The sequence below is a fragment of the Corapipo altera genome, unplaced genomic scaffold, assembly GCF_003945725.1.
Source record: "Corapipo altera isolate COAL_440 unplaced genomic scaffold, ASM394572v1 343, whole genome shotgun sequence".
Classification (NCBI taxonomy): domain Eukaryota; kingdom Metazoa; phylum Chordata; class Aves; order Passeriformes; family Pipridae; genus Corapipo; species Corapipo altera.
This window is the reverse complement of record NW_020884913.1, coordinates 6,326,939-6,350,033: the sequence shown is the minus strand read 5'-3', so window position 1 is coordinate 6,350,033 and position 23,095 is coordinate 6,326,939. Positions and strand designations below refer to the sequence as shown.

The 23,095-nt window shown below is 57.4% G+C and overlaps 1 protein-coding gene across 10 annotated transcripts in view; it reads left to right on the top strand.

Moving 5' to 3' along the window:
* The window catches only part of RNF157 (ring finger protein 157), a 24,573-nt gene extending 1,478 nt beyond the window's left edge, over positions 1–23,095 (top strand). Inside the window, exons 2-21 of one of the 10 annotated variants that reach the window (XR_003529552.1) lie at positions 3,939–4,057; positions 8,033–8,121; positions 8,622–8,768; positions 9,296–9,413; positions 9,527–9,593; positions 9,737–9,780; positions 10,153–10,200; positions 10,421–10,492; positions 11,030–11,189; positions 11,451–11,563; positions 11,837–12,075; positions 12,165–12,273; positions 12,457–12,574; positions 12,989–13,197; positions 13,339–13,404; positions 13,724–13,772; positions 15,247–15,357; positions 15,976–17,191; positions 20,018–20,058; positions 20,530–20,570. Coding sequence is in view for 9 of the 10 variants with exons in the window: in XM_027654562.1 (XP_027510363.1) it covers positions 3,939–4,057; positions 8,033–8,121; positions 8,622–8,768; positions 9,296–9,413; positions 9,527–9,593; positions 9,737–9,780; positions 10,153–10,200; positions 10,421–10,492; positions 11,030–11,189; positions 11,451–11,563; positions 11,837–12,075; positions 12,165–12,273; positions 12,457–12,574; positions 12,989–13,197; positions 13,339–13,404; positions 13,724–13,772; positions 15,247–15,357; positions 15,976–16,304 (2,207 nt within the window). In the remaining variant the exon portion in view is untranslated. The other 9 variants (XM_027654565.1, XM_027654570.1, XM_027654569.1 and 6 more) reach the window with 9 other exon arrangements.

Below are 23,095 nucleotides of genomic sequence, written 5' to 3'. Positions count from 1 at the left end.
AGGTCACCAGGATGATGCTTAACTCCGGCTTCCAGGGAGAAACTGGGGCTCCTGGATGTGCTCAGCTGGGCTGGTCCCACTGGTGGGGCCTGGGCAGAGATGGGGAATGGTCCTGGTGCTGGCTGGGGACAGGGGCAGGAGGTGTTCAGGTGACATGGCCATCTGCACTGGGACGAGGGCAGGCTGGTGGCAGTGGGAGATTATGGCTGGTCTGCCTTTAATCCGAGTGGGATTTGCCTTCAGCGCTGCCGGCAGCCTGAAGAGGGGGGATGTGCCGGGTGGCGGAGCCGATTCCTCCGTGCCGGCAGCGCTTCTCACGCCTCCGATGCCGGCTGGAAACAGCCGCTGGCTTTGGAAGCTGTGGCCCTGGAGTGGGATCTCATGGACCCTGGGGCATTTCCCTCTCTCTGTGGATGTGGCTTTGTCCGTCGGGCTGCAGGCTCGCTTGGGACGGCCAGTGCAGCCCGTGGGAATAGGGTAGCTGTGTCTTGTCCCAGTTAAACATCTCCCCATCCTGGGGGTCCCATCCCCTCCAGGCAAGGTGTAAATGGCATTAATTAAGCCAGAATTTTGAAACAAAGGCTCGGGTTTACTTCAGTGGCTGTTAAAGGCAATAGGAGGGAGAGCCAGCACAGGCTGTTTATGGAGCCCACTGCCTGGCTAGTGGGATGGCTGTGGGGCAAGTCCCCCGCTTGCAGCCCCTGTCACTGGCTGTGGTTGGCACCGAGCTCCCCTGGGGCACGTGGGACCAGGAGTGGGGCACGTGGGACCAGGAGTGGGGCACGTGGGACCAGGAGTAGGGCACTGGCTGGGCACAGGAGCACAGGGATTAACCCGGCAGTGACAACCCCTGTCCTGGGGGACTCAGTGGTGGCACTGCCTGGGCGGGCAAGGGCTGACGCAGCAGTGCTGCAGACAGGGTTTGGCATCACCTCCAGCTGCTGCTGGTCCTGTTTGCCTGCTTTAGAGCACTGAATTAAATAATGGGCTGCCCAGGGGCACCCAGAGCCTTTTAACCATCACAGCACCCTATGCTGGCACTCACTGCCGCAGGGTATCCCTGTGCCAGCACTGTGCCATGGCCACCAGGCTGGGCTGACCACAGGCTGTGCAAACCCAGTCCTTCCCTCCCTGGGACCGTGTGGATGGGCTGGGAACGAGCTGTTCTATTTTAACTGCTTTGGAGAGCCAGAGTTTGCAGTACCAAAGCTAAGCAAGACCCCATCAGGGCAGTGGTGGCTCAGGGGACAGTGCAGGACATGTGCCTCTGTGTGCCAGAGCCACAGGCACAGCCATGGCACACACCAGGGTCTGTGCCTGTGGGGTTCTCGCCCTTCTCTGTGCACCTGAGCAGGGTGGCATCCCTGGCACTCATGGGGAAAAGGGCTTGGCAGCTGGTGCCAGATGTGTCCTGTGTGCTGGTGCTGGCAGATGTGCAGGACACACTTTTTTTACCAGGAACCTCAGGCAGTTTGGGTTTATTCCTCCTTTCCAGCAGCCCTTCCTGAGATGTGACCGTCCTTGACAGGCTCTCCTTCCCCGGGAGTAGGCGTTGGGTAAGGATTTACAATTAGCTGGTAATAAGGTGGCTGTGCCTGGGAAGGTGCTTCCCTCCTCTGCCACCTGCCAGTGCCCGTGGAGTCACCGACACGCTCCTGTGCCAATGCCCTGGGCTTTCCCTGGTGCTTCCCTGGAAGAGCCTGACACAACTCAAGGCTTTTGTTAAATGACAAGGGGTTTGGAGGACCTTCCCTGGGAGGGAGTGCAGGGCTGGTGCTGTTTGCTGTGAAGGGGGAGCTGAAGCCTCTTGGGGCTGTGCTGGGAACCTGCAGGGATGCTTCCGATCCCTGGCAGGGAGACTGGGTGACAGCAGCATGATCCTTGCCCACTCTGCCCATCCTACAGGAGCCCCCAGCACCCACCAAACTATGGCTGGGGCCATCACAGAGAGCCTGTGCTCCATTTTCCAGCTTTTTCCTGGTGCTGGGGCAGCTCTTCTTCAGGTTTAAATATTTTTTTTTTACCATCTCCTGCTCTTGCCTCAAGTCAGCGGCAGCAAAAGCTCCTGATGGCCCCATTCTCCCCTGGCTGTGCTGTTTCAGGCGGCTCCGAAGGCACTTTGCTCTTGGGGTTGTTTTTTTTCCACGTGGCCGCATCCTTCCAGGCGAGCTGCCTATAAATTATGTACATGGAAAATGGGACCTGAAAGCAGCAGGCATCAATAATTGATGGTCGACGTTTGCTAACGGGCACGCTGCATCCGGGCATCCCAGTGCCACGGGGCCTTGGGACAAAGCTCTGTGGCCCCACTCACCCCTCCTGCCCTGGTGTTAGATCCCTGCTCCTCCTCCCCTTGGGCTTTGGGCTTGGCTTTGGTTTTTAAATGCAGTATTAAAGCCTGATCCAGCCGTGGACAGTCCCTGCATCTGCTGGAAGCCTCTGATTGCAGTCCCCACAAGCAGAGCTGCAGCCCAGGCTTAAGCTCCTTTGTCTGTGGACCCCAATGGTTCAGTTTTGGGGTGTCCCCGGGGGGGCTGTGGATGGATCTGTGCTGGTGGGTTTGGGTTTTTTTACAAGCCAGACCCTGTCCCCGTGGCCATTGGGATGCAGGACACTGTGTCCATCCTACATCCACTGCCTCTCCTGACTCCCAGGTGCTTGCTCACCCCTCGCTGCTGCCCCATCCCTGTCCACCTCCCCCTTTCCCTTCCTTTCCCATCTCAATTCCTGACCCTCTTGCCCAGCTGGATCCTGTGCCACAACATGCTTTCCCCATGCAGCCCAGATCTCACAGATAAGGAACAGGCACCAGTCAGCTCCTGTCTGGGCTAGGAGGAAAATCTCTTCCAGTGGAGAAGTGCCTGACCTGGGGACTACTCCCAACTTAGGGAACGGGTTTACCCTGCAAGGGAAGAAGGGACGCTGGTCATTGCCCGGTGTTCATCAGGGCAACGTGGAGCACTTTGTAAGGGCACTGCTGAGCTCCTGGAGGGTCTGCAGCCCTCCCCAAAATCCTCCCTTCTGCAGGTGAGCCCTTCCTAGGGAAGGCTGCAAGCTGAGAACTGATGGAACTTGGTTCAGTCGTGCTTTGCCCACCTTCCTGGTGGCAGCTGCAGCAAATTTGTGCCTGTGTCTGGCTGTGGACATGCTGCCTTGGGTGGCACACAAGGTCCATATTGCCGGGCTCTGGGCAGGATCAACCCCGCCTGTTTTGAGGGCTGTGTGCCTGGTCCATGCTGCCCCTTCCTGGCAGCATCCCTGGGGATGTGGGAGCTGGCCTGGCTCCTCTGGGACTTGCAGGGTTCTGGGTTCTCTGGCAGGTCAGGCTGTGCTGCTGTCTCTCCTGCCTCCTCTGGGCATGAGCTGGTGTTTATGCCAAGGATTAGCAAGGAGCTGCCCTCAGGCTCTGCCACCCTGGAGCTGTCTCCTCATTCTCCTCACAGACCAGGTTCCTGCCAGTGCAGGGATGGCTGAAGGTCGGGATGACCTTGGGTGGCTCAGGCCATGCTGGGGCTCCAGGGATTTCCTGGGAAGGGAAAGGGGAGCAGGTGCTGCAGCTGCCAAAGCTCTGGGGTGTGAATCTGCTCCTGTTAAATCCCACAGGGTGGAGGAGCCCCCTGGTCCAGTGCTGCCATGGGAATAGACCCCTGCACCAGCCTCTCCCCATCCTGGCTCTGTCTGCCCAGATTTTGGCCGTGGTTGCTGATGTGAGCAGGGAGAAGAGGGGATGCAGGGCAGTCTTGGCCAGCTCCCTCTTTGCCTCTGCCTGCCTGGGGGCTGTCAGCATGTGAGCTCAACCTGAAAGGCTCCCAGCAAGGTGACCCTGGGGACAAAGTCACCTCGGAGCCATCGATCCAGTGGCTTTGTGCCGCTCCATCGCCCGGCTGAAGCCCCCTCCTCCCCCTCTGCTGAGGCACTCGCTGTGTTTTCGTTTCCAGGGAGCTACTTTGCCAACCACTTCATCATGGGAGGCGAGAAGTTCGACTCCACACACCCCGAGGGGTATCTCTTCGGGGAGAACAGCGACCTCAACTTCCTGGGGAACCGGCCTGTGGTGGTGGGTACCGGAGGGGACACGGGGCTGGGGGGGATCTGGAGCACAGGCACACCCCTTCCCAAAATGTCAGCGGCTGTGTGTGTCATGGGGTGCATGGTATAAGGCTACTAACTGTCCCCCTCCAAGGGCAGAGCCAGCCAAGCACACTTGGGGTGGCCTGAGTGGATTCTCTGATGTGTAATATAAGGGTTGGGTACTTACTGCAGCCTGTCCTCCACTGGGGACTAACCCCCAATGGTGAGGGAGAATGGGCTGATTTAATCCAGCTCCTTCTTTCTGATTCCCTCTCTGAGATCTGCTTTTCCTTTTGCTTTTCCCATCTCAACCAGGAGCCATATCCCAGCTCAGAGGGCATGGGTGGGGAGCATGCTGGAGCAGTGCTGTCATGGTGCAGGGTAGAGTGTCTTGGACAGGAAAAGGTGAAAGTATTTCCCAAGCTCTAGCAGAAAAAGGGGAAGAAGAGGGAGGGAAAAAAGGGGGGGGTTTGGTGAGGGCTGTGGGCAGAACTGATGGGTTTCACAGTGCTGGGTGCTGCCAGCTCCAGCTGGTCTCAGGACATGGGGGAACCTGCAACCCACACTCCTGGAGATGTTTTTTGAGCTTGCTGCCTTTGGAAAGGGAGGAAATGAGAGCAGGGTTCAGCTGTGACGGTGATGTCCCCAGCTCCATCTCAGCAGAGCAGCTCACCAGCATCAGCTGTAGCAGTTGTGGGGGGATCAAGTATTAAAAAAAATTCGAGGTGGGAAATTAAAAGGCTCTAAAGCTTTTCTGTTGAGTTGAGATAAACTTGCCTGATGCTTTGGCTCAGCTCTCAAGTGCTGCATATTCCACGTTGGGCTGGCGAGGCTGCTGCCAGCCAGGTTCCTGTTTCCTCTTTGGAATTGGCTTCGGCAGCATTTTGGCAGCATTGTACAGTCCTTCAGTGGGGAAGTGTCCAGCCCTGGGCTATGCCAGAGCAGGGATCCTGGAAGAGCCAAGGGCAGGAGCACCCTCGAATCCCGTGAGCATTGGGTGGGCGAAGGCAGAGCCTTTCTCTCCATCCTCTGTTCTTTCTTGGAAAATGAGAAGTCAGCACTCGGGGTCTCTCTGCAGCAGTGACTGCTGAGAAATCCTCTTGATTACAGTAAAAGCCTCTAAACTGCCCAGTGAGCAGTTCCCAAGTCAGTGGCCCCGACAGCAGAGCAGCAGGGAAGGTAAAGGAACAGCTTGGAAACAGCAGAGAGAATTAATACGGCATCACGAGCTAAATTTCACTGCTCTGGTTTAATTACCAATGGCTCTGGGCTGCCGAGCTGGGACCAGGATCCCTCTGCCTGGGGAGCAGGGCTTTGGGGCTGGGCTTTCGGGTCAGCCAGTTTTGGGGGCTCGGGGAGGGGTTAGGGAGGATTTATGTTGGTTCTGGTCCAAGCCTATCTCCAGGCAACGCTTGGGCATCCTGTCCTGATGCTTCTTGGCTTGCGATGCTTTCATGTTCTGGACTCCTGTGAGAGCCCTGGTTGGGCTGTAAACATCAGAGATGGCCACTGCTTTTTTTGGTGGGGGATTTATTTTGGGTTCCTTGAGTATCAGGGGCCAGGAGGTCTTGGAAAAATTGTGTCCCAGGTCCTCTCTGAGCAAAGCACTTTGTCTGAGCTATGAACAGCACTGCTGCCACAGGGGTGTGCAGAGCACCTGGAGGCTGTGCAGCTTCTCCTTTCCATGGATGCATGATAATCTGGATTTTCCAGCTGTGAACAGGTTCCAGAGGGGCTGGGAAGGGCAGGCTGGGATGTTGCAGGTTTAAGTAGCTGCCACCATGCAGGGGCTGAGGAGCAGAGAAGCTGCTGGTGGCACCCCGACAGCACAGGGGAAGCCTGGGACCGTTGAAACGTGACACTGGGTTTCCCTGCCCACACAAACCTGCCAGGCTCTGCTTGTAGAAAAACCCCAAGAAAGATTTTTGAGGCTGGTTTTCTTCACTCAACAGAAGCTGACCTGGAACAAATGTTGCTACAGACACGTGGATAATGTTCTTCACCACAACCGTTACCCACTTTTTTCTGTTGTGTTTCAACTTGGTTTGAAGTGAGGAGATGCAAAATGTCCTCTGAATGGCCCCTTTCTGATGTGCAAATCCAGCTGGCAAAATTTAACTTGGGGGGAGGGGGGGAAAAAAGAAAAATGCAGCCACCCCCCAAAAAGAGCTGCTCGCACGTGGGTGTGAAAGAGCCCAAGGCAGTTTCTGCAGCACAAAATTTGCCTGTGTCACTTCCCCATCCTGCCCAGCCCAACGGCCCCTGCGGGGGCACCCAGGGGACTCAGCTGCCCCCTCCCTCCTCTGCCACCCACCCCCGGGGTGCTGCAGCAGGAGGGGGTTTGCACCCATGGGTGCTTTCCCTGCCAGGGCTGGTTTGGGTATGGCTCAGCTGGGCAGAGGTGCCGGCGAGCAAGATTTAATTAGTTCGTTAATTTGAACAGCAAATTAACAGTTCGTTAATTTGACGTGTCGCGACATGGCTCAGCTCCAGCCTGGAGGCCTTTTCTCACTTTCTCCTTTCCAGCTGCCACGGGTGACTCTGCAGGTGCACAGTTCTGCAGGTGCACGTTTAGTGATTCATTAAAAAGTTCGTTAACACCGGGCTAATGGCTCTGCTGCCCTTTTGCCCTCCTGGAGGGGACCAGAGGAGTGGGATGCAGTTCCACAGTGCTGGAAATTCATTTCCAAAGCCTCTGGTGCCATCGGCCACGCTGCATCCAGCTGAGGCTTTAATCCACCTTCGGATGGCCCCAGTGGGATTGGAGCTGTGGGATGGTTGGATGTTGTAATGCTGGGGTGGTGGAGGAGGGATGAGGCAGAGCTGTGCCTGCCCTGCTGGGTTCTGCCAGCTGCCTGTCCCATCCTGTCCCTCTGAGCCCAGCACAGGTCCCTCAGCCCCATCCATCCTGTTCTGCAGGGCTTTGGGGTCAGGGAAGGAGATGATAGCTTTGGGGACAGGTCAGGTGGCTATGGATTTCCCATGTGAGGGCACCAGGGACATGGGGAAGGGGCGCCTGGATCGCTGCAGGCCACCCCCACATGCCACCTGCAATTCGGTCTTGTCCCCTCAGTATTGGGGTGCAGTGGGTGCCCTGCTGTCCCTCCTCTCTGGGCTGGGGGTGGTGTGGGGGGACAATGGGACACTATTCCCTCTCCTAAGGCAGCAGTTGAGGCTCTTTGGGCATCTGCCCTCCCCAGTGGCACCTGACACCCTCCTGGCTGTCCCCTGGCACACAGTGACAGCTGAGCAACAAGCTGGGCCTTAATTGGGGCTGATCCCTCCTGGACCTCAACCCACCTGGGAGATGGAGATGGAGAGGGGAGAGGTGGGTCCTGCACCCCTTCCCCAGTGCCCTTGGTCTCCTTTGGGTGGCTGTAGTGCCAAGGAGAGGGTGTCCCCTGGGTGCCACTGTGTCCCCTCTCCTCAGTAGCCCCTGTGCAGGTGGACAGGAAAGACTGGGAAGGATAATGTCACCTTGGAGGACAGATGCTGCTGCCTGCCTTGTCCTGCCCAGCTGCCCCACTGGCATGGGGCTGGAAAGAATCCCACCACCCAAATCCCATCCATCACAGGGAGGAAACAGAGACATTTGTGCCTGTTCCTTGGCTGGTGGGCAGGGAGGGAGCTTCAGCCTCCCCCTGCCCAGCCTCATCCAGCAGCCTAACCATCCATCAGCAGCCGCCTGCCTGTGCCCTAAATCCTCCTCACCCTCCAGCTGAAGGGACAAGGAACAGCCCCTCTCTGTGTGACCCTTCCCCAGTGAAATTGTCCCTTCAGGGGGTTTTGGGCTTGCTGTTTGCTGAGGGATGTCCTTGTCACCGTGCTGCCTGTGCCAGCAGGAGCACCCCTGCCCACCCCAATTCCCTCCACAGGGTGTTGGGTCTGGGTCACTGGTGGGTCCGCAGCCACTCTAACCCCCCATGAGCGTCTGCCTTCACCGGTGTCTCTCTCATCCTAGTTCCCTTACGCTGCTCCACCTCCTCAGGAACCCGTGAAGACCCTCAGGAGCTTAATCAATATCCGCAAGGACACCCTGCGCCTCGTCAAGTGAGTCCGGGCACCCCACGGCCCCGAGCCACGGAGAGGGAAGGGTCTGGTTGGATGCTCCCAGGGGATGGTGTGCACGGGGCTGCTCTCGTTTCAGCACGGGCAGATAGAAGGGATGAGCCTGCCTCTCCAAATGTGCCCTTCCCCTCCCGGTTCCCGCATGCCAGCACAGGCACTGCCGCAGGATTAAAGGAGCTTAGTGCTGCCTTTGAAGTGCTTTGCTGCTTCTTCCTCCCCCACCTTCCAAAGGCTTTGCTGGAGGGAGGCTGGGGATTGCGGCAGGGCTGTGAGGTTCGGGATTAGGCTGAAATCTGTCTGCAGCACTTCCCAGCCTGTAGGCTTGACCTTGGGCGTGCTGGGCCCTCCTGGTGTGCCTCAGTTTCCCCTGAGGGAGGGCAGCAGCCCCTTCTTGGGGCCATCAGTCCTGAGGGGGCCGGTCCTGGAGCACCCCAAGCCGTTCCTGAGGGGTGCCCATCTCCTGGACCCTCTGTGCTCCGCAGGTGCTCGGAGGAGGTGAAGACCCCCGGGGAAGAAGTCAGCAAAGCCAAGGTGCACTACAACGTGGAGTTCACCTTCGACACGGACACCCGCGTGGCCATCACCATCTACTACCAGGCAACCGAGGAGTTTCACAACGGGGTAGCCAGGTGAGGAGCCACCAGCCTGGCCCATATTCCCCTCTAGCCTGGCTTGTGTCTCCCCAAGCCCAGTGTGTGCCCCTGGCTGCTGGGCGTGGAGCCTCTCCCTCCTGGAGCGTCTCTCCTCTTCAGGGCACCAGACAGCTGCTGGCAGTGCTGAGGATGGAGGGGGGCTCTTTGTCTCCCCCTCAGGTGTCACCACCAGGTCCTTGCCAGCTCCTGCCACCTTATTCCCCATCCCATCCTGCTCCCTCTTTTTACCTTCAGGTCAGAACGGAGCCCAGGAGAAAACATTGTCCCTCACAGTCCTCTCCAGGTTGAATCCCCTCTTGTGCTGTGTTGGCTGCCCTGTGTTTATTTTAGCCCTGTGGATTATTTTAGCCCTTTTTAGGACTTCTTACCTCAGCCTCAAGAAGCATCTGGGAGGGGACCTCCCCACCACTCCCATCTTCCTGATGTCTCCATGATCTGGGGGGACCAAGGGGAGTGTGGGGACAGCTGTGGTGCCCTGACTCTGTCCTCTCTCCATGGGACAGCTACATCCCCAGGGACAACAGTCTGCAGTCGGAGACAGTGCACTACAAGCGGGGGGTGTGCCAGCAGTTCTGTGTGCCCTCCCACACCATCGACCCCTCTGAGTGGAGCGAGGAGGAGGTGGGTCCCCCCAGCCCCAGCATCCACTGTGGGGCTGAGTACAGTGATGTAGCAGTGACAGAGGCTTCATCCCACCTCCATCTCACCAATCCTCTTCTCCTGTCTCTCTCCAGCTGGGCTTCGACCTGGACCGGGAGGTGTATCCCATGGTGGTGCAGGCGGTGGTGGATGAAGGAGAGGGTGAGAAGGGGGTTCCTTGCTGGGATGGGCTTTCCCAGTTGCTGGCATTGTGATGCCAACTGGGCAGAGCCTCCTGCTTTTCCTCGCTGCCACTGTGGCTCTGCCTGTCACCTGAGCCCTGCCTGTTCCTTTGTGTCTTGCAGAGCACATCGGGCACTGCCATGTGCTGCTGGCCACCTTTGAGAAGGTAAGTGCCAAGCTGGGGCCATCCTCCCCCTCATCCCCCCTCACCCACCAGGTGTGAGAGCCTGGAGAATCCCTGAGGGGCTCGGGATGGTGCTTCTGGGCGGGGGCTGTTTTGGGGCTGCTCCTCAAATTCTGGCACTATTCCCTCATTTTAAGCACCCACTTTAGAGGCATTTGGGCTCAACTCCATCTTCCTTCCTCCAACAAGTCTCCAGCTTTGCAATGCCCATGACATCCCACAGCTACCTGGTTCTGGGGTGTCAGGAAAAGCCAGAATTCCTGCCAAATGGACTGGCTGGGAGCAGTGGCAGCTGCAGGGTGGGTGGATGCTCCAGCACAGCAGTCCACCTCCTGTGTTCTCTCCTCCTTCCAGCACAGTGATGGCACCTTCTGTGTGAAACCCCTCAAGCAGAAGCAAGTGGTGAGTGTCCAGAAGTCCCCAAGGCAGTGGAGGTGCCCTGCACACCCTGCAAGAAGGTGTTGAGGGGCTTTTGGGGGGCCCTAAACCCTGGGGTGGGCAGCAACCTGCCCCTACCCTGCCCCTGCCTCCGGGGGAGGTTTTTGGATACAATTTTGAGTGTGTCAATGCAAAGAGAATCGGTGCATTTCTCTGCTCCTCACCCTTCCCCGTGGGATTGCAGGTGGATGGTGTGAGCTACCTCCTGCAGGAGATCTATGGCATTGAGAACAAGTACAACACACAGGATTCCAAGGTATGTCCCTGCATCCCCCAGCCTGCATCCTGTGGGTCTTCCCTCATACCCTCTTCCCGTCCTTTAGCACAGGTCCAGTCCCTAAAACATGCTCAGGGTAAGAGTTGGCAGCACAGTACAGAGCTGCTGGTGTTTGGGGACACTTTGTGTTGGCATCCAAGCTGCTGGAGGCAGAAAGCTCAAGGATTGAGGTTTTCCCCCAAAACTTTGTGGTGTGGGAAGGTGATGGCCGGATCTTACTGGCTTAGACAGGGAGTGTGGGGCTCAAGGCATGGGATGTGCCTCACTCTCTGCTCTATATATGTAAAAGTTGGGGTGAAGGTTGTATCCTCCTATGGGGTTCCTTTTGCCCCATCTCCCAGCCTCCAGCAGGGTAGGAATAAGGTCCAGGAGTGTATTTCAAGAGCAGGCAGCCCATGGACACAGGCAGGACCTCACCTCTGAGCACAGGCAGTATTTCAGAGCACCTCACCCTCATGCCATGTGGGCTGGGGACCCTGAGGGCCCTGAGCAGTTCCCATCCTCCCCTCGGGGCAGGTGGCCGAGGACGAGGTGAGCGATAACAGCGCCGAGTGTGTCGTCTGCCTGTCGGACGTGCGTGACACCCTCATCCTGCCCTGCCGGCACCTCTGCCTCTGCAACACCTGCGCCGACACCCTGCGCTACCAGGCCAACAACTGCCCCATCTGCAGGCTGCGTAAGGGCCAGGGCTGCTGCCTTGGGTGGGATGGCTGGCATCTCTGGGGATGGGCTGGCATCTCTGGGGACAGGCTGGCATCTCTGGGGATGGGCTGGCATCTCTGGGGACGGGCTGGTATCTCTGCAGTCCCTCCAGCCCCATGTGTGGTGACACCGTGCAGACTGGGGATGCCCCTCTTGGGAAATGGGGTGGTGTTTTTTTGAGGGGCCTCCTCTCAGCACCCGGTTTTCACCCCACCCTTCTCCCCTGCTGCCGCAGCTTTCCGAGCCCTGCTTCAAATCCGAGCCATGAGGAAGAAGCTGGGTCCCCTCTCGCCCACCAGCTTCAACCCCATCATCGCCTCGCAGACCTCGGACTCCGAGGAGCACTCGGTCAGTGCCTGGCTGAATGCAGGACCCTCACCCCTTCCACCCTGCTGAGATCAGGGTGGGAATGTCTGGGAATCCATGTGCTTTCCAGGGAAAAGGCTTATTTGTTTAATGCAAATTGACCAAAATGCAGGGTTAGTATTGCACAAAGAACGGGTTGGGTGTCTGTTCTCTGGGTTTATCTTCTCCCTGGGACATATTCATCCTGCTGGGAGCAAGGGAATGCAGAGAAATGGCCCAGGGAGGATCCTCACCCTGTCTCTTCCCTCTTATCAGTCCTCAGAGAACATTCCCCCTGGCTATGAGGTGGTGTCGCTGCTGGAGGCCCTCAACGGGCCACTCACACCCTCTCCGGCTGCTCTGCCACTGCGGGCCCTGGGGGACCCCCCGGGCGTGGGGACCCTCCCCTCCTATGGCAGTGATGGCCCCCTGCCCACCCTGAGGGCCCTCTCGCCCCTCCAGCGCCTGCCCGACTGCGGCCCCCCGGGGCTCAAGCTGAAGAAGAGCATCTCCAAGTGAGTACCAGCGTGGGCACAGGGGGCTGGGAGGGCTCAGGGGGTCTGTGGGCAGGGGTGAAGCCCTCTGCTTTGCCCTCTCTGGCCAGGTCCATCTCGCAGAACTCCTCCATCCTGCCTGAAGAGGAGGACGAGAAGTCGTGCACCGAGTCGGAGCCGAGGGTCTCCAGGAGGAGATCCCCGGCCCGGTGTGAGGAGGTGAGTGCTGGTGGTGAGTCGAGGCATTGGAAGGACAGCTGGTTTGGGGAGGCTTGGGACCAGAGGGTGTGGCTGGGGTTTGCCCCTGCTGGCTCTTCCTCCATCCATAAGGATGCCTTGGTGAGGCAGTTAACCCACGCTGAATATCTCCTATCCCACTCTTCCCATGGGCTCCTCTTCCAGGAATGTGGCGCGACACCAGAGAGCGAAAACTTCACCCTGTCATCATCAGGAGCCATTGACCAGTCCTCATGCACTGGGACACCCCTCTCCTCCACCATCTCGTCCCCGGAAGGTACAGGTGGGCCTTCCCTCAGAAGTGGGGCTCGGGGGTGCTGGCCGAGCAGGAGAGTGGCATCGTGGTCTCGGGACCATCCCACTGCAGGGGGATGTAGAGTGGGTTGCCATGGCCCTTCCCACCCTGCCACGGACATTGCATGGAGTCCTAGGGTGTCACCTCTGCTTTGTCACTCGTAGACCTGGAGATAGGGCTGATGGAGGCACCGATCACATCTGCTTTGTCGCCCCATAGAAATGGAGGGCTGTGAGGCCCAGGACCCACTGCTGGCAGCTTTGCACCTATCCCGTCTCCATGGCATGCAGCCAGTCCTTCCTCCTCGTTAGCCCCCTCTTTAATTAGCAGGTGCTCTGCTGTGATTTGCACTGATGGGCTGGGGGGGTCCAGCGGCCCCGCTCAGCCCCTGCTCTCCCCCAGAGCCTGTCAGCAGCAGCCTGGCTCAGTCCGTCATGTCCATGGCCTCCTCCCGGAGCCAGCACTCCCAGCTCAGCACCGACACTGTGTCCTCCATGTCTGGCTCCTACGTTGCTCCTGGCACAGAGGAGGAAGAGGAGGAGGAGGAGGAGGAGGAGGGGGACATGCTCCCCTCACCCGCGGCCGCAAGCGTCACAGCCTCTGATGGAGAGGTAGGGGTTGGGGGGTTGTTGATGGTGCCCATCATCCCCAGGTTGGAGAGCTTCCCCATGGGATGTAACTTCTCCTCCAAACTCACTGGCACCAGTCTTTTTTTTAGTTTTCCTTCCATCTTTTCCCCCTTCTTCCTGCAGTCAACGCCTGTGGAGTCCCCAGATGCAAACTTTGTCAGCATCTCTGCCGAGGAGCTCGATGCTGAGGTAACTGTAACCACCCCATGAGGGACTGGGAGCTGTGGTGACCCCCAGTGTGGAGGGGGGATCCCAGTTGCATCCGTCTCCAGGTGCCCACCAAGGGGGAAACTGGGCAGCTGGCACCACATTCCCCTGGGGCTGGGATGGGGAAGGATGCCGACACATCCATGTCCCTGCGGGCTGCCCTGGGGATGGATAGGGCAGGGGGGCTGTCCTCTGGCCATGATCATCCTCCTGGTCCATGGAACCCCTGGGGCTGGGGACAATCCCCCAGGGGCACCTGGGAGCAGCCCCTGGCTAACGCTGCCTCTCGCCTGTGCTGCAGGGCAACGATGTACTGGAGGATGAGGACGCCTCTCCCACGCAGGAAGACGGTAAAAGGCCCCGGCTTGTTGTTGTCCCTTCACATTCAGGTTGCTGTCACCAGTGGGCAACCATGAGTGGCGGGTGCTGTGTTGTCCCCAGCTCCCCTCCCTGCCATCAGGGACAGCCCTGGGTGACTCCACAGGCACCAGAGCCAGGGAAACATCAATCACAACAGGGCGACCCATGGGTGGGTTGAACGCCAGTGGGTGGGGGAACCAGGTGGCTATGGGGGACCCCAGTGAGCTCAGTGCAGGACATGGAGCAGGTGATGGTTGATGTGCAGGATCCAGTGGTTTTTCAAACAAACCAAGTAAGAAACAGGCTTCTCTGTGTTTTCCCCCTCAACAAGGTTTTCCTTGCATCTCTGAAAGCCTCTCCTGTAGGGATTAATGTCTGGGCTGATTCCCATAGGGAAGAGGCTGCAAAGCTTTTCCCCTTAGGATGCTTTCCTCACATTTTTTGGCCTGTCCTCGGTGTGATTTCACAAGTCAACACATGCACCTTAAGGCCTCCTCTTGCCTCTTCCCTTGAGCTCAAATAGCCAAGGAAAGAGGTGCCATCAGCCACCAACTGCCCTGGATTGTTTTTGGGCAATAAGGAGGCCCATAGTGTGCCCTTTTGCATATTTGCAAGTTTCTTGTTAGCAAAAATATGCCAAAACTGTTTCCCCATCCAAGCCGGACACTGAGCCAAGCTGGAAAGCAGGAACACCCATCCCCAAAATGTGGCCTGAGAGGCCACAAAAGAGAGGCTCCTGCTGATGGGGAGACTCAAATATGACAAGTAGGGACAACTAGGGGCTGTGGTGGATGTCCACAGGCATCCCAACAACTCTGGGAGCAGGATGGCCTTTTTCCTTAGGACACGGTCCTGCTCCCCTTCTCAGCGGGGCTTATTTGGGAACATCCCTCCTGAGGTTCAGTCACCTGCATCTAATGGATGCAGGCAAGGAACTGGGGGCTGATCTCTTGTACAGGTGATGCTAAGAAGCAGAGTTAACCCCCCTCAGCCCCAAAAGCCTCCATTTCCCTGCAAAAGCTTGGCTACGGCTTCTTTTGCCCCACGCATCCAGCTGCTGCCTCCTCCCGGCACCTACGCAGCTCTCACACGCACCGATGGTGCTGGAGAGGCTCTGGCAGGAGGTGATTGATGCCACCATGGCCTGGCTCTACCGACCAGGGACCGCTCAGCTCTGCTGGGGGGAAGGTTTGGCTGAACCCTGGGCAGTTCCCGCGTGTGCCCATCGCCGAAACGTCGCTGTCCCGCTGCCCTCCCGTGCGAGGAAAGGAGCAGCTCGGGCTGTGCCCAGGAGTTATTGTCCGCTCTTCACCCGCTCCCACCTGGATGCATTGTTTTTATCTATTTTTTTTATTTTTGAAAGAGGCTGGGGAGGGGAGAGGAAAAGCCCCAGAAAGCCCACCCCCCAGTGCTAAAAGGCAGCGTGGAGCCCCAGCACCGTTAACTGCCTTAACTCCCTTCCAGGCCCGAGGACAGGCGCTTTCCTCGGTCTGAGGTGTGACAATAACAATGACATGGGCATCGCACACGTGAAAGCGCTGGACAATAAACTGTGCTCTGAGGCCTGCTTACCTGGTGAGTGGCCGTCTGCTGAACATGAACTTGGGGTGGGGGGGGACAGTCCCACTCTTCCCTGCATCCCCCCAGCCCTTTGCGTCCATCCCTCCTCTCCCATCACCGTCATTCCCACCATCCCAGCCACCACCATCCCCACCAGGTCGTCCTCAGTGCACCCCCCCACCCACCTCACTGCAGGGCTGAGCACCAGGCACGTCACCACCCATGGGTCAGGGTGGCCTGTCCCTGCTGGAATGTCCCCAGGGGGATACAGACCTGCTTTGATGGGATGCTCTGTCCCTTGGCCAGGGGGCTGCTGGCACCCCAGGGGGCACCTGGGAAGGTGGCACAACTGTAACCTGGTCCAGGCTCGTGGTGGGAGCAGCAGTATTTGCACTGGGATGTGATCCACAACCAGTCCAGCCTTACAGCAGGAGCTGCCTGCTTCTTCCTCCTCTTCCTCCTCTTTCTCCAAGGCCAGGGAGATGGGGCATGTCAAATCGGGTCATCTTTTTACAGAACCCCACCTTCATCCCTCTTTCCCATTTCTTCATGCTTTCTCTCCCACCTTCCTTCCAGTTCTTTTTCCTCCCTCCCTCTCTCCATCTCTTTTTTTCTCTTCTTCCTTTCCCCCAGGCTCCTCTGTCCGTGTGAAAGTTCATGTTCGCTCTGTGCCAACACGGTTTTCTCCACCCACGCTTGTGTCCCCTCCCTGCCCAGAGTTGCACAAAGGTGACAAATGTATTGGTGACCCCTGGTCCCTGCACAGGCCAAAGGGAGCAGTGGGCTGGGGATCCTTCCTCAGCCTGTGTGTGGAGAAATGGGGCACAAAACCAAGACAAAGCCCTCCGAGGGGTCTCCATCAATACATTTGTGGACAAGCTGAAAGCAACTCTGCCCTTGCCTTGCCCCTTTGCCTAACTTTGTGGCAGGTCGGAGACCTGCAGCAGGTGCTGGAGAGCTGAGAAGGTGGGTGAAAACCACTGGAGGGAAGGGAAATGCTTTTTTCCCCACTACTCCTTTGGGAAAGCCTCCTCTCCTGCTGCTTTGCTTGTTCCTAGTGGTTTCTGTGCCAGAGAAACACAGCTGAGGCTCTTGGGGAGGAACAGGCTCCTGCCACAAAAGTCCTGTGTCCCCTCCATCACCCTCTGGAAGCAGCTGCCCAAGCCCTGCCAGCCCAGGAGGGCTGGGGAGGGAGCTGGGGGGGATATCTCAGCAGCACCTCTGCCTTGCTGGGGAGCCTGGCAAAGCATCCCTTGGCTGTGGCACCAGCCGAAGCCATCCTTGACTGCATCCCCCTTGGTTGTGCTGGTGGGGAGGATGAGGAAGGGGGAGCTTTGCAGCCCAAACGGCTCCAGCACAGGGTCAGATTCTTGCTCTGCTGTGAGGAGTGCACTGGCCGTGCCCCCAGCCTGGGCTGGAGTGCAGGATCTGGCCCCTGGGACGAGCCCAGCCAAGGATGGACTCTCCATCCTTTGGCCACCACACCTGTCCCTGTGTCCGGCGGCTGTGCTGCTTGGAGCCCTCGGCACAGAGCTGCCCTGCCACCAGCATGAGGGGCGATCCAGCCTCGGCATTTGTGGGGAAAAACAGGGAATTGCTACTCGTGCCAGGACCAGGGGCAGAGGAGGTGCAGAGTGGGAGCTTTGGGGCTGCCCGTGGTCCCCCGAGGATGGCAGAGGGGCCAGTGGGAAGAGCACCAGTGATGTTCTCCATCCCTTTACACTCACTGTAGGACACGATGTGTTTTTTCCACATCATGATGGACAGTGATTAATGTTTTACAACTTTCCTTTTTCAGATGTTGTACCAGTTTGTGTAGATCAGGATGTTCCAACAGATTTTAACCAGGGTAATGTCCATCCCAGGAGTGGTTGGAGGGAAAGTGTCATGTAACATGATGTTGTCACGTATGCTCTGGTACAATTTTTGGTAGAGAATAGTTGAAGTCACATCCTGCTCCATAGGTAAAGTTACAAGTATATAGAATTGAGTGGTTACAAAGCTGTATCTTTGTCATCCGCTGTTTAATTATCACGAGGGGTTCTTAGATATACACACCCTTGTTCTATGGATGCTGGGATGGATTCAGGATCAGTGTCAGCAGACATTTCAAAATGACAGGCACAGCTCTGTGTCCAAACAGGCATCTTGGGCTTTCAAAGTATTACTTTGACATATAAACCCCGTCATTGTCTCACCACACAACCATCTACATCAATGATTTGCCGTGTGTGTATGATTGTTTTTAAAAGCCTGTGCTTGATGTTCTGGTGGATCTGGTTCCCTTACGAGCACAACAATGGAGTGTATGGTATAGGCTGAAGCATTGCATATTGCTAAGACAAAAGCTGTGGCCTTATTAGCAACAGGGAGATAAGAAAATCTGATTAAAGACCACCAGGATTGAAATTCCCTCTCAAATGCAGTGGCATTGTCCAAAATTACCTTTGGAATTTCAGTTGAATTCAAAATAAAAGTCCATTTTTCCCTTCTCTGATTATCAGAGCACTGATAGAGTGTAGCCATAACTACAGCTGGGATACAGCTGAGTGCTGAAGGCACTTTGCTTTGAGCAATTCCCAGAGCATCAGTCAGTTGGTTGTCAGCATTTTGATATTTTTCTGAGACAGAAAAGATAGCTGAATGTGACACTGTGTGTTTCAGAGAGAGGATAAGGAAGACCTTAAGGGTTGCTCTGTAGTGCTCAAATCATTAATGGTTGTACCCAATTTATTAGCCAGAGTTTCCAGATCAATATTGTTCAATATCCCTCTTCCAGTTCCCAATATACTGGTTAGATGTGAGAGGTGATGATCTCTGGTTTAGTGAGGAAAACCATCCAGTAGAGGAGGCACCTGTAAAAGGTGAACATTTTGGTCTGATAGTAGAAACATTGGTCTGCATGGACATTTCTCTTCTCTTTAAGGAACCAGGATGAAACAATGCTTGTTGTTGTCCAAACAGTTTGACCTCACATGGTCTGACCAGTGAAACATTCAGGAGCAATTTTATAGGTTTTGGAGTAGTTTTGGGGGCAATCATGGAGAGTATGCTTAAACCCTCTAGGACACAGTCAGATTCTATATCATAAGGAGATAAGACCAGTTTTGTATCTTTCAATTTACAACCCTTTAGGTTCACAGTGAGACAGACTGGGGGTGTCCCATATCTTGTGGTTTTGTTTTGGCTGTATTGTTCATAAAATTTCTAAGGACTTGTACCCAGTGCATGACAACCCCATTCGCTGATTTTAGGGGACCTTTGAAGACAGTTACACACTGGCCCTTGAGATCCTTGGTGTTCGAGAGGCCACGTCTAGGAGAGCCTCCAAGCCCATGGAGTGATGTTGAGATTTGATAATTATATTTTTGCCTTCTCTGTAATGGAGATGTGGTTCCTCAAAGGTGTTGTGAAATCTCTGCAGATTTCAATCTGGTGGGAAAAGGCTTTGGGAGGAGGCGAAAGGCCACATCCCAGGGATTTTAGGACATACAGATCTGTGTCCTGAGTGGATCCTGCAGAGCCCTGGGGTGTGTAGGGAGTTACAGGGGCTGTCCACAGGACTCAGAGCATCCTTTGGCTGTGGCCACAGTTGGGGGACAGGGTGGCAAAAAACAGCTTTGGAAAGAGAAGCTGGGGGAAGGCTCCTGCTGAAAAGGTTGGCACCAAGGTGGGAGGGCTGGGGAGCTGCTGCAGAAGACCTGAAATGCCCTGAGAGCTTTTGCTGATTTAAAGCCACAGATGCTCTGAGTGATCCCACAGCAGGCCAAGGGAGCTGGTTGGGTTTCACTGTGATGGGATTTAGGAGTTGGTCTGCCCAGGACAGGTTTACTGGCTACTGATGGCAGGGGAAACCCCTCCTGCAGCCCAAGAGGTGGGCATGGGGCTGATACCCTGCTTCAGGGCCAGACCCTGTCCTGCTGCCTCAACCTGCTCCTCAGCAGCCTCCCAAGGGTGCACTGAGCTGGGTCTCTGCACTGAAGCTCTGCAGTGACTTAGGCAATATCAAGCTCTTAATGGGATTTCGGTGTGCATGTACATGTGGTCCTGTTTAATTATCCATTCCCTCCGGGATCTGCAGACTTAACATGCCTCGCTCTCCAGCCTGAGCTCACCATGAAAAGCCAGTCAAAATGGTAGCTGTCACCTCCCATAAATCAGCAGGCAGCAGGATTTTGTTGCTTCCCCTCTGGGAAAGCCTCAGCCCTTGGCCTTAACGTGCCCTCACACGGTCCCCCTGGCTCAGAGCTGCTCTGGGCACAGGGTTTAACCTCGCTGATGGGTGCAGCCCCCTGCTTTAGGGGCGCACCTGCTTCCCAAGCCCCTGATTGTTTGTGGTGGGACACAAGCCTCTGCCCTCACCCTGCCCCAACTGGAGGGTGCTGCCTGAACTGGAAGGAGCCTGTAACCAGAGAGGAGTCATGCAGGGACCCTGCTGCCCCGCACCATAAGCATGCCCACCCCTCAGTTCTTCTTGGCACGAAACCCCAGGAGGCCCCACGCATGAGGGACCCCTCAGGCCGTGCCTGGTGGCAGTTCCCTGCCTCGTTCGCAGGCGGCGAGACCCCCGGTCGCCCCCCCAGTCCCCCCGTTTGCTCTCTCGCGTGCATGTCCCCGCGCCGCTGCCGCCTCTCCCGCCTTCACCATGTGCCTTCTGGTCTCTCCTGCCACGCAGCCGCCGTGCCGGACTCCTGCCCCATTAACATTGAGGAATAGGTATGAGACCCTCAGAGCCTGCGCCCGCCTCGCGCCCCATCACCCTGGGGGGGGTTGGCGCTGGGTTGGCGCCCCTTGTTCCGGCATTGCTGGCAACCCCCTCGCTGTCCAGGCCACGGTGACATCCCTTTGTGCCCAACCTGCAGCCCCACAGGGCATCTGCATGTGCCCTCTGGCTGGGCAGGGCAGGCAGAGGCAGCCCCCTTCGTCTGGGTTATTCAAACCCAGCCACGGTCACGCTGTGATTTCTGTTTGGCCCTCGGCATTCCCGAGAAACAGGGGGTTCAAGGGCCCCCCCCAGCTTGGAGAGGTAAGTGCAGGCACTCACCAGCCCTCACTGCAGCCAAAACCCAAAGGGGATCTGGGGAGGTGGGCATTACTTGGGAGACTAAACTACATCCCCCGTGGAAAGATGAGCTGAGAGCGCCGGTGCGTTTTGGGAGCCCCTGACCCCCCGTTTTCTCCCCCCAGGCCCAGAGGCCGCCAACAACAACGTGCGGCTGCAGCAGACGCCCCGGCCCCGCCGCCCCCCCGGCACCCGAGACCTGGAGCAGGCAGCGACCACCCTGCCCGTGTGAGGGCCCAGCCTCGGCGGGGGCACGGACCCCCCTGCCCACCCAGAGGGACCCTGGTGTCTGGGTGCCAAGGGTGTCACCACCTCCACCCCTCAGCTGCACCAGGACTGACTTTCAAAAGAAAGGACGGTAACCTCGACTTTTCCTTGGGGGCTAAAGCCATGTTACTTTGGAACCCCTCAGTAGCACCTTCCCGTTCTCCAGCCCTGACAGGGACAGGCTGGGGTCCCCTCCTACCCCCGGCCATCTCACACCCCGGGCTCCTCTCCTCCAGCATGTGGAGCAGATGGGACAGGGTCAGCCCACAAAAGGGGTCCTGAGGTGTGGATGGATGGGGATGATGGGAGGATGGTGCTCAGGGGTGTGCGTTCAGGGTGAGTGGTGGCATTGGCGTCCTCAGTGCATGAGTTGGTGACCTTCATGGAGGGCTGGCTCCCCCCCCAAGTTTGCTGGCCCATGCCCCTGCCATGGCGTGGGCTGTTCCCATGCCATGGGATGTCCCCATTAATGCACTGACAGTGATGGTGCCCCCCAGCTCCCCTTCCCTCCACCCTCCTCCTGAGCAGCACGTGGGCTTCAGGGCCTGGCCCTTGAGGTTGCTTTTCCCCAGGAGATGGAGCAGGGTGGCAGGGGTGGCAGGGCACCTGGTACCACCCCCAGCATGGTCACCAGCCCCTGGGACATTGCTAACTTACCCTCACTGTCTTCCGCCCTGCTGTGAGCTCAGGGCTCAGGGCTGCGCCCTCTCTCTGGAACAAGTGCCAAAAGTGTCACCCTTGTCCCACCCATCCTGCCCTTCCCCTCGCACTTTGTAGCACGGGGTGGATGAGGATGTGGGAGCTGCCCCCCCATCCCTCCATCCCCATCCCTCTGGCCAGGGTTGGGCCAGCAGCATAAGCAGATTTTGCTCCAGGGGACAGACACACAGGAACAGCAAAGGGATAGGGATGAAGCCACAGACCTCGGGGACCTGATGGGGCTGTTGGCAGAGGCCAGGCTTCGCTCCAGAGAGCACCAGGGACAGTCAGAAGCCACTCTGAGGGGCATCAGACCCAATCTCCCGAGCTCTGGATCTGTTTTGAGCAGTCCAGGGTAGGAGGCTGAGCCTCCCTTTTCCCCACTTGGTCTTGTCGTGCAGATGTGATAGCAAAGGCCACCTCCTCTCTGCAGGAGGATGCTGCAGTTCAGAGCCACTTTAGGACAGAGATGTTCATCCACAGAAAGCAATATCCCTGTGGGGAGTGTGTGGGAAGCAGGTCCCCACTGCCAATCCCCATGTCAGACCACGGGCTGTGCTGGTGCCTGTGTCTCCTAAAGGGGAAAGAAGCCCTTTTGGGGCCTGGGAGGTGTTTTCTCTGCCTGGCTCACAGCCAGGGAACTGCTCACTCCATCGTCCTGATGTGGGTCCTGCCAGAGGTGGGTTTGGAGTCAGCCATCCTGCTGCTCCCTCCTCTGGACTGGCACTCTGTCATATCTCCTGGAAGCTCAATAGCTCCCAGATTCCTCCCTGGGAACTCAGGGCTGGGTACTTGACGTGAAATGACATCTCCAAAATGCCATCCCGTGGGATGTGGGACGGGAGCTGCAAACAGCAGGGAGGGCTCCAGTGGTGGGGATGAGCCCTGTGTCCCATTTGGGGACAGGCTGCATCCCCCTTGTGGGGACCTGGGTGTGGGTGTCCCAGCCCCAAGGAGCCACCAGCGTTGTTCTGGGGACAAGGAGAGCTTTGGAGGTTCACCATCATGCTGAGCTGAGAAAACCAGGGAGGCCACGTCTTCTATAACCTTCCAGCACAGTCAGGGGCAGGAAAATCAGGCTGATGCTCCAGGAGTGGCTCATATACCAAAGCCCAGCTTTCCTCATGGTTTCCAAGGGGACAAGGAGAGCTGGCCTGGCACCCTGGCACAGGGCTGTGATGGTGCTTGTGGCTGCCAGCAGGTCAGGGCAGAGCAAGCAGGTCCTGGGACTGACTGGGAGGGTTTTCTGGCTGCTCCAAGCTGTGTGTCCCCAAGGCTGCAGGAGTGGCCAAGCAAGCTCATGGGGTGGCTGCAGACCCGGGTGGCTGTGGGTGGGCACTGCCCCTCACTGTGGGTGGGCACTGCCCCTCACTTGAGCAACCATGGCTGGCAGTGAGCCTGTGGTGATGGAGAGGAGCCAGGAGGACGCTGTGGCCTAGTAAAGTGCTGCTGCCTGGCTGTGAGCAAAGAATCCATCCTCTGGGTGGCACAGGAGAGACGGGATTTGGGCATGGGTGACACCCCAGAAGGGACAAGGGACAGGCAGGAGCTGCCAGTGCAGTGTGGGGTAAAAGGGAACAGCCCCTTGTCTCATGGGGCAGCCCCTTGTTCCAGTGATCCATCAGTCAGGGATTTAAGGAAGGAAACCAGATTGCTGCTTATGACTTTGCTTTGAGCATGTTTTGGGTTTTAAGAGTATGTTTAATAAAGGGTATCTTATGTCGA